The sequence below is a fragment of the Lycium ferocissimum genome, chromosome 8 (assembly GCF_029784015.1).
Source record: "Lycium ferocissimum isolate CSIRO_LF1 chromosome 8, AGI_CSIRO_Lferr_CH_V1, whole genome shotgun sequence".
Taxonomy (NCBI): Eukaryota; Viridiplantae; Streptophyta; class Magnoliopsida; order Solanales; family Solanaceae; genus Lycium; species Lycium ferocissimum.
In genome coordinates, this window is record NC_081349.1 from 43,628,016 (window position 1) to 43,638,340 (window position 10,325).

At 30.4% G+C, this 10,325-nt stretch overlaps 1 protein-coding gene across 1 annotated transcript; it reads left to right on the forward strand.

Annotated features, from left to right (window-relative positions):
* Positions 1-1,977: 1,977 nt before the first annotated feature.
* On the forward strand, positions 1,978-3,816 carry LOC132066987 (LOB domain-containing protein 1-like). The gene is made up of 2 exons (XM_059460163.1): positions 1,978-2,343; positions 3,212-3,816. The coding sequence occupies exons 1-2, from the start codon at positions 2,044-2,046 to the stop codon at positions 3,557-3,559; spliced, it is 648 nt and encodes a 215-aa protein (XP_059316146.1). The 5' UTR covers positions 1,978-2,043; the 3' UTR covers positions 3,560-3,816.
* Positions 3,817-10,325: the final 6,509 nt, after the last annotated feature.

Below are 10,325 nucleotides of genomic sequence, written 5' to 3' on the forward strand. Positions count from 1 at the left end.
AAAGATATTATAGTTCGAGTACCTAAATGAATTTAATGACAAGTTTATAAGGGGCTATCAATATGTTCTGCCTTTAATTTAAATATGATTAACTAGTAAATTCGTATGCAAGATATATGTACACTTGTTTTGCATTCGTTTTAATGTAGATATCAAATATGAATATATTATATCTTTGCGTTTTTCTCATATGCATTCTCAAAAATTATCAATCAATCAACAACTTCGTGGCCCTTTGCTCCTTAATTAGTGCTTCTAACTATCTTATCAGAAGAGGTTTAATTTATTTGTCCTAATTTAAACTTTTATTCATAATTCAGAGTTCAAATAAACTGAAAGAAACAATAATATCCGAAATTCTTTTATTTTAACAAAAATTAGTTGCTTAATCACCTTACTAGGGACCGTTTAAAGCTAATGTGCCGTCGATAAATTTCCAATCTCTAGTATATTTGTTCATTCTCATTTTAGCAAATGTTTTTCCTCTTGAAACTATTTAATATGTTGATAATATGAAGACCCAATTAAAGCATTCTTATTTTACTATTGCTGTAATATCGTTTGTGTTTTACTTTGATGCTATATAATATAACTCTATTTCTAATACAAATTATCCGAGAATTATTCCAAGTATCTATCCAAATAGAGCTTTTCTCCTTTCTTAATTTTTAAATTGCAACTAATTAAAAAATTTGGTAATTCAGACAAATGAAGTAAATCTTTTTTTTTTTGCACGAAATGTCCTTTATAAGGACTTGTCTTTAATTTTTGCCCCTCAAATTGATGGTCTTTAATTTTTGTCCTTCGCTAAAAGCCTCTTGGTTCCTGGTTCGAACTCTCGCTCAGTCAAAAATTAAAAAAATTTCGCAAGGCATAAGTTGGGTTTCAAACTCTGCCTTAAGGCCAAAAAACAAAAAACAAAAAATTATTTTGCTGGAATTTTGCAAACCTCTGTCTTAAGTCCTAATTTTGGGTAAAAGTTTGCCTTGAGGCATAAGTTGGGGTCCAACTTATGCCTTGCGAATCCCAACTTATGCCTTGCATTTTTATTTTTTTTGACTGAGCCTGGGTTTGAACCCAGGACCTCGGGGTATTAAGCAAAGGGCAAAAATTAAAGACCACTATTTTGAGGGGCAAATATTAAAGACCAGCCCCTGTGTTCCTGCAAATTGCCCGAAGTAAATTAAGATGCGAATAAAGTATATGTACTGAGAAAAATCACTTCAAAATAATACAGTAATATAGGGTGTTAGTTCTTTTAGCTTAAAAATTACGTCAACTAATGACATAGGATGAGGTCATCATTCCTTCAAATAAATTTGGAAGTGTTTGGATACGCAAACTTTTCTAAATTTACTTTTTGGAAGAAAAATGCCCAATTGATACTTTTCCAAGTCTTTCCTCGGAACACATACAAAATTCCATAAAACAACAACCAACCAAACACATTTTTATTGGATTAACTTATATACATCAATAATTTTGCATTATCAGTATAATCTAACTAACTACCCATAACAGGTTATTTTCTCAAAGATTTTGTTTAAAACTATTTAATTTATATAAATTACAACAATTAAGCCTCAGTCCCAAACAAGTTAGGTGCACTATATAAATACTCATTGATCATGTTCACTCATCTTATATATATTAACAATATAAATTTTATTTACACTATTGATACTGTATTTTAACCTGTTATACCATGCATATTGTAACCGACCTTATGTTTTAGGTTATAATTATCTCAATTTTGATAAACGTTTACCTATAATGCTTCTTAAGGTGACTTAGCACAGAATAAAAGTTTCTCGACGTACATTATCAGTATACGTAGAAGTTAATTCCTTTCTGCAACCTTTTCAAGATCTCAAACAGACCCAAAAAAGTCCACATGGGCTCCGGTCCGGCCCGAGATTTTTCTATCCCCACCTCTATATATATATTATAATCACACTAACTCTTAAATCCCACCATAGTAGTGTTCATTGTAGACTCCACACACAAAGTACAATATTTCACTACTTCCTCCACCCCATCACCATGGAATGCAGTAATCACAAAACCACCACTACAATTTCTTCAATGACTTCATCATCTTCATTTTCTAATACTTTATCTGCCACTACAACAAATGGATTATCTCCCATAAACAGCATATTATCAACTCCTCCTAATTCACCACCGCCAGTTATTCTTTCTCCCTGTGCTGCCTGTAAAATCTTGCGTAGGAGATGTGTTGAGAAATGTGTGTTGGCACCTTATTTTCCTCCTACTGAACCCCTTAAGTTCACGATTGCTCATAGAGTCTTTGGTGCTAGTAACATCATCAAAATGTTGCAGGTAATCTGCTTTATGTTTTGCTATTCATCTATTAATTCCATTTGTATTTTTATATCGTAACTTGATAGTATAAAAAATCATTTACAGTATATCAGGGTGTAAAAGATTATTTTTTACATTTCACTTTCCTTCATCATGTGTTTTCATATATGAACATAAGTATGTAATCTGTCTTTTTTTAACTATTAGTTTATTTTAACATGTTATAACAAGTAACAAGATAAATCATCTTATTTTTTCAGGTCGTAAAAATTATTTTTACGCATAATAATTATCGTAGCCTGATAGTATTAAGATTCATGTACACTATCATGATAAAAAATATTAAATACAAACTCATTTTTGCTCACTTTCATTCATCATGTGTTTAAAGATGGGAATATAGATACAACTGAACATCGATTTCTTGCTAGTTGGCGGGTCTTGGATGGTTGGTCCATTTTTGCAAGAAATGCTTACGTTTAGTTGCTCTTTTTTTTCTTTTTCTCTTTGACTTTAAGTTGGTCATCTTTAGGACACAAGCTTTTATTTTCCATGATCTAAAGCTAATACCCCTTCATTGTACTTTCTCTTTAAGTTCAATCTTGGTAACCTAACAAGACTCTCCATTTCTTCAAACATGAAAGAGAAACGTGTCTTGACATTTTCATCCCTCATTTTATAAATTCAACTGTTTTATTTATTTTATTACACAATTAGGTTACTTAAATGACAGCTATAACAAAACAAAGACCTGATACAATATGTAACATTAAAATAATTTTATTAAAATTATTTATTTTGTCGACATATATAAACGAAATTCATATCATATTGAAGAGTTTATTTAACTTATCAATACACTGACAGCGTAAAATATATATTTCAGGAGCTTCCGGAGGAACAAAGAGCAGATGCAGTGAACAGTATGGTGTATGAGGCAAATGCGAGAATAAGAGATCCAGTTTATGGCTGTGCTGGTGCTATTTGCCAATTGCAAAAGCAAATAAGTGAGCTTCAAGCAGAATTTGCAAAGGCACAAGCAGAAATCTTGAATTTGAAATGCCAAAATTCTAATTTACTGGCCTTAGTTTGCATGGAAGTATCAGAGTATCAAGAAAATAGCAGCAGCAACAACTTATTATCTTCAGATCATATTAATGACTATGGAAATAATACCAGCATGTTTTTGGAAGATAACAGTGTATATGCAGCTTGGGAACCACTTTGGACATGATTAAATAATGTTTGGTCAACGCTTCTACTAAAAAGTTTATTTAGAAATATTTTAGAATTGTCCCCCAAGAAAAAGGGGTAGAAAAAGTTAGTGACATACTTTAAATTTTAATAAATATATGTAATATCAAGTAATAGGAATTTGAAGAAATCAGATTTAGTTCATGAGAGACCTACTTTAGTTTTTATTTGAAGAAGAAATATAGACGGATGTTACTACTTTAATTTCTTTATGAATACAGTTCCTTACTAGAATTTAACTTATATACCTCTATGAAGAGTTTTATGTCTTGATATGTTATACTTCCTTCATTTCAATTTATGTGAATCTATTTGATTGAGCAGGGAGTTTAAGAAAAGAAAAGAAGACTTTTAAATTTTGTGGTGTTAAATGAGTCACATATATTTTGTGTGGGTACCCCCCTCACAGGAAAATGTTGGATAAGGGAATTATCGTTCCCATTCAATATGTGAGGGGGGTATCGTTTCCCAACCCTTAAATGTTAGGGGGTAAAGTGGGATTCACTCTAAAAGTCTAAATCATTGGGTAAAGGTTAATTTTTTCCAAATATAGAAAGGAGTCATTCTTTTTGGTACTTACTAATAAGGAAGTAGGTTCACATAAATTGATATGGTTACATGTAGTTATCTTTTGACGACATGATACAAAGGGGTTCATCAAAACCTCCTTTGACAAAGCACAAGGTTAATATTATTTCGTATGTATATTTAGTATTGTAATTTTGAATTCTCTTGACACAAATCAATAATTTTTGGTGTATTCATTTTTTATATTTTGAATCTTTTTAGTGATAAATTTAACTGGCTGGCTTCAACAGCTATTTTCATAGTTTTCTCGTTGAAAGTTGTCTTTGACTGGTTTAGTTTAACCGCGTAGAGTTTTTTCTCGTTGAGATATTTGGAGATAAAGAAATTAAGTGGTGTGTAGGCCCTGTGTTCTTTTTATTATTATTATTATTATTATTATTATTATTATTATTATTATTATTATTATTATTATTTTTTAAACGTAATTATCTATTTTTCGGAAACAAAGAAAAAAAGAGAGGATATTAACATGATGATAATTGTATTATTTACACTACGTACTGGAACTTGAGCCTAGACGGCTAGACCAGATTATCATATAAATACTTCTTGTTGGACAAAGATATATTTTACATGTTTAACTCACGCTCTCTAGATTTCAACACTAATCACTCGTTAATTTTATATATTAAGGTGGTGGAGTTATATTCGTTGTTAGTGTAAACAATTTTTTACAAGACAATGATCTCTCTATAATACTTGTACGCATATAATAATATCTCTCTATAACAGTTAAGATTTTTTGAAACCGATTTTTTATGTTATATTTTACTTCTATATAACAGCATTTCACCTATAACAGCAACAACCAACTTTATAGCAGTACGTTCTTTGTAAAATTACCCCCCATATAACAGCTATCTTCTTTTTTTGGTAATATAATTAACCAACCATCTTTATAAAAATAGAATATCTATGATTACTAATAATAAGAGTAGAAATTTTGACCAAATATTTGATCATTTAATACACTATTTATGACAAAAAATATCATATGAATATATATATTTTCATCATTAAACGATTTTCTTCCGTTATACAAAGTGTGATTAAGCTTAGAATTTGACAATTAAAAATGAAAATTTGATTTTATGCATCTTTTTTGCCTATAACGAACAAGTATTATTTAAATGTCAATGCTGTTATAGGTGTATAACAGCCATTCTCTATAACAGCTGAAAAATTTCTGACTGAATCATGCTTTTATAGAGAGGTTTGACTGTACCATTAGGTCACCTTTGCATGTTACAACAGGTAACCTGTATTACAAATCACACACTTTAAAAAGATTTACGTGTAAATATCTTTTGAATGACTTGATAGTGTACTTTTTTTATATACTCCTATATAATAATAATTTATGTAACTTAATTCTAATTGATATATGGATCAATTAATTTTTATATCTAATGTTCAGTGCCGATATGTCACAATTCAAATAGTAAAGTTATGAGTTTGAATCTTATTGGTTAAAGAGGTTCTAATTTATCTAGTAATCTCATTTCATTTTAAAAGGATAGCTTAGAAGAAATTAGTTTAGTAAACTAACAACAAATACAAGGTTCCATCAAAGGCTATGGTGGAGTAGTAAGTATTTTTTCATCCTTTATCAAAGGTTCTCTCAAGTTCGAGCTTTGGCAATTTGAATTGTCTTTGATAGAGAGCACTTTAACCTGAAGATAAGATTTTTCAACGTAAATCCGAATTGATCGAGCTTCAAAACGAATAACAGATACCGAGTAAAAAATCAGAAAAATAAAATAAAAAACTCCAAATACTAGGTAATTATAGACCACTAACTAGTATATATCACAAAGTATGTCGTCTTCGTGGAAGATGCTTCTTGTTGAAATGGAATAATCAAAACTTTTTCGCACTTTATTGTTATTGAGACTTGGGACTTTTTCATTGTTTATACTCTATAGTCTATTGAACAGCCTTATGCCCCTATTTTACTTGCAGTGCACTGGGAATATATGCAATCATTGAAAACAGAAATTAAAAGTCCTAAATGTAGACTGTAATAAATAAATTCTAAAATCAAGTTTAAATTTTTCTGTTTTGCTAATTTGTTATTCAAAGCTTTTTAACATTTTTTTTTATTGTTTGGCCGTATAAACTTTGGCAAAACATTAATTTTGTTAATTTGTATGCATCTTCTGAGATCATACAAAAATTTCCAAATGGTAAGCCAAAATAGTCACGTAAATAATGAAAAACTTCTTGGCAGCGAAATGGACATTTTTTCAAGTGAAGTATCAAGGCAACTACTTATTAACTTGCATGACACTCAAGCATAAGTTGGTAACTCAAGCAGTGGAAATAGTAAATAAAATCCTTAAAATCTTTCATAAACTATATGACTTAAATTTGTTAGGGAGAAATGTTAAGTTTGTGGGCCTGATCATTGCGGGGGTTGCGGGGCGGCAACCCCTTGCGATAGACGGAGCAAGAGGTCGTGGGTTAGGAAAATACCTTGAGGACACCCTAAGAAGCTTAGTTAGGGGTTTTGGCAGCGGATATAAACTTGGATTAATTGGTGTATTCTATATCTTGTAATTATTTTTTATTGAGAAAGAAAGAGTTGGTGACTGACCGTGAATTTTCTTCCCCTTGAGAGTTTCCCACGTAAAATTATGTGTTATTTTTTTTTATTACTATTGTTTTCATATATTGTTGTCTCATGACAAGAAAAACTCTACGTCCTTGAGCGTATTTTTCCAAATTAGCGAATATCAGATCACCTGTATAGCTTATTGTTCAATTATTTTTTTCCCAAAGAATAATAAAAAGAAACATCCAAAATTGGAAGGAACTAGACCACTAACTAGAACAAGAAAAATCCAACATAATGTACAATATTAAATACATATACATGATATTTATTTTTACTTGTTAGAAACTTGGATACATTTTATTCAACTTCTAGAATATCCTTATTCATATATACCTTCTTCATGGAGATAATAATCGCAATTCAATGCAAATTTGGTGGGAGAAAATTTATCATCCCTTAGACAACTTCCACATGAAAATATTCAATATTTCAAATCTGTAGAAGAAAATTATGTCAGTACTTGTAATTTTCATGTGAAATACTCCAATACAATATTTGAGAAGACTAATATTTAGAGGTCTTCATTGGCCATATACCAAAGACTTGACGAATTCACTAACTTTCCACATGGTGGAATGATTCCAACAGTTTCATTAAAAGAGACTCGAGACATAAGACAATGTCTTTACTGTTTATTACAGTTGAAGTCTTGTCCAAATTAAATTTTCCAAAGTAGATATGTTTTCAATTATAAGAATCCATTAATAATGAAAGGTTAATTTGGTTAAATTTAAACTAACTCTCCATGAATTATACCCCTTTAATTTTGTGAGTGTAACTTATATGCACAGCGCAACAGATTTTTATACTATAACAGTGTTTTATACTATGAGATCACTTAAAAATCAATTACAAGTATTCTTATATGACAATCATACATTGAAACCTAGAAAAATGGTAATAGGCAATCGACAATGGAATCATCCTCTACCCTTCCTCGCTAAAATACATGCTTTGATCCACGATAGGGTTCGAACGCTAATGTGCACCTAATCGGAACACTGTTTATTGTGCTCTTGCCACTAAATCAAATCCATTGAGTTGCGTTTATATTAAACTTTTAGTTTGTTTAAATAGCTATTTTCCACCATCGACTAAGGTAGAGCATTAGATGTGACTTGAGTACTTGACTAGACTAAAGAGTGCAGTACTTTTAGGGCCCGAGTTGAGTATAGTGGGGTCTTAATTTCAAGATTTAACAAATTTATGCTTGATGACAAAATCTTGAGACTTGTTCTATTTTCACTATTAAATCACGTCGACGTTTCAAAGAAATTAACTAAAACAATATATATATATATAAATTGAAAAAAAGGTAGCCCGGTGCACAAAATTAAAACCATATATCATGCTAATATTTCAATTCTAGCGAGTTTTTTTCTTCTTAACTTTCTATGCTAAACCATTTTTTCCAATCCTTCACAGAAGTTTCATTTTCTTCCCTTTTTTCGCATGGTCAGTCCAAAGGAGATGGATATAGTATCAACTAAAAAGTTCTCATAAGCTTCTGTTTTGTATATTTTTATTTTTGGTTAGGTATCCCTAAATTTTTGTTCACTTCAAATAAAGTATTCTAAAACCTTTAATCACTATATTATATTTAGTAAAAACATCAAATGAAATAAAAAGAGATAAAACATAGGAATAAATAATAGTAGTGTAGAAATTTTAGGGTGCAGAGAAGTAGAGAGAGACCATGAGTTCAAACTTAGCCATAATTTCCTTTTTTCAGTCAAGATAGTTACTTCAAGGGGTTACGCAAAATATTTTTGATTTATTGAAATCAGTAATATTAAGAGTGAGGAGAAAATTAACTCTAATTACAAGTACCAAAAAGAAAAAATGTTATTATTACTAAAATTTTGTAATAGTAACAAGTGTAATCTTGAAAACATGAAGAAGGTTAAAAAAAATGTGAATGTAGGAATAAATTAAAATGGAAGGGAAATATAAATTGATATTGTTTTCAAAAAGAAGTCTCGTTCTCAATTCATATGCTAAATAAACATGCACTCCACTCAATGTTCAAGAATGTTTTTTAACTTTTAGTGTCGTGAAATAAGTACAATGAGATTCATCGAGATTTACTAAAGACAAACATACCAGCAGAATGTCAACAATACGCACATGTTATATAGGACATAACTTTAAAAACTTATTAAAGTGGTTGCTAGCATAACGGAAAAGGCTCAAATATGACATCCAACTATTTTAAATCGCCATTTACGCCATCGTCAATAGTTACCATTTATGATCAACTGCTGCGAATGACTCATTTACGCTTATCAACTATAAGAAATGGCTCATTTAATTTACGCTAATTATCAAATTTTGGACTATTTACGCCATCGCTCATTAAAATGACTCATCCATGCCATTTTTCATTAACGCTTTTATAATACCAGATATGACACGTGCCCTCCAATTAGAGGTCTACGTTTACTAATTAAAACACCTAATTTTAAATACCAAATTATTCAAAAATCAATCTATACACAATCGTACTCACCCACAACCATAATCTAGTTAGAGGCCACGTGTCATATATGGTATCAGAAACTACTTAATGAAATATGCAATGGATGAGTCATTTTGATAACAAACGATGATAAATAAGTCAAACTATCGATGAATGATAATGAGCCATTTCCGCATCCGATGGCATAAATGAGTCATATTCTATAGTCCGATGGCATAAATGAGCCAAACTATTGACGAAATGCTGATAAACGTACTATTTCGATAAATGAATCAAGATATTCGAAATTCTTCTCGCTAGCATAATATGATAACTACTTCTCTAGACATTCTATTCCAATAAGTTTCTTCCCGTTCATATTTCATATTCACTAAATAAATGCATATAACAGCAGTCTTTTTCATTTGAATGAATAGAGTATAATAAAATTGCAAATGGTTGTATGTCATTAACAACCATAAAAGGGTTTAATGGGAACAAGAAGACTTTTCTTGTTTGGAAAGTCTGCCTATCTCCAAAATTCTTATCTTGGGAGTGAACACAAACGCCTGATATCATGTGTGGAATTCAATATCCAAGGGTGTGATCGAGTGATCGGGTGATTTTGAAGATAAGTGTTCAAATTTTATTAAGAATAAAAGTATTAGGTGATTCATTTCGGTCTATTTGAATTTTAGTGGACAAAGTTAGCCGTAATTTGTGCTGATAAAAAATATATAGTAAATATGAGTATAAGGTGATTGAGATACACATAAGGTGATCGAACACCACTATAATAAATTAAAAAGGTGTAGAATTAAAATTTGATCTGCTAGTGGCCTTGAGTCAGTTAAAGTCAAATAGCTGCAGAAGTTTTTCATATGTTGACTTTTTTAGTTGTTCTTGAAACTTATATGAGTGTCTTTTGCCACTATTCCTATTCTATTTATGGTCCTTTGTTTTATTTGCTTTGTCCCCTTACTAACCAAAGATTTATCAGCTTCCTTACGCCCCCACCATACAGTTGTATAAGAAAAATAAAAAAAGAAAGATAATATAATCATTTGGGATCCCCGGTTTTAA

Bases quoted from the DNA above. Each gene is read 5' to 3' on its own strand.
- LOC132066987 (XM_059460163.1), top strand. From the start codon at position 2,044: ATGGAATGCAGTAATCACAAAACCACCACTACAATTTCTTCAATGACT. The intron at 2,344-3,211 runs GTAATCTGCTTT...TATATATTTCAG, and splicing joins ACATCATCAAAATGTTGCAG to GAGCTTCCGGAGGAACAAAG.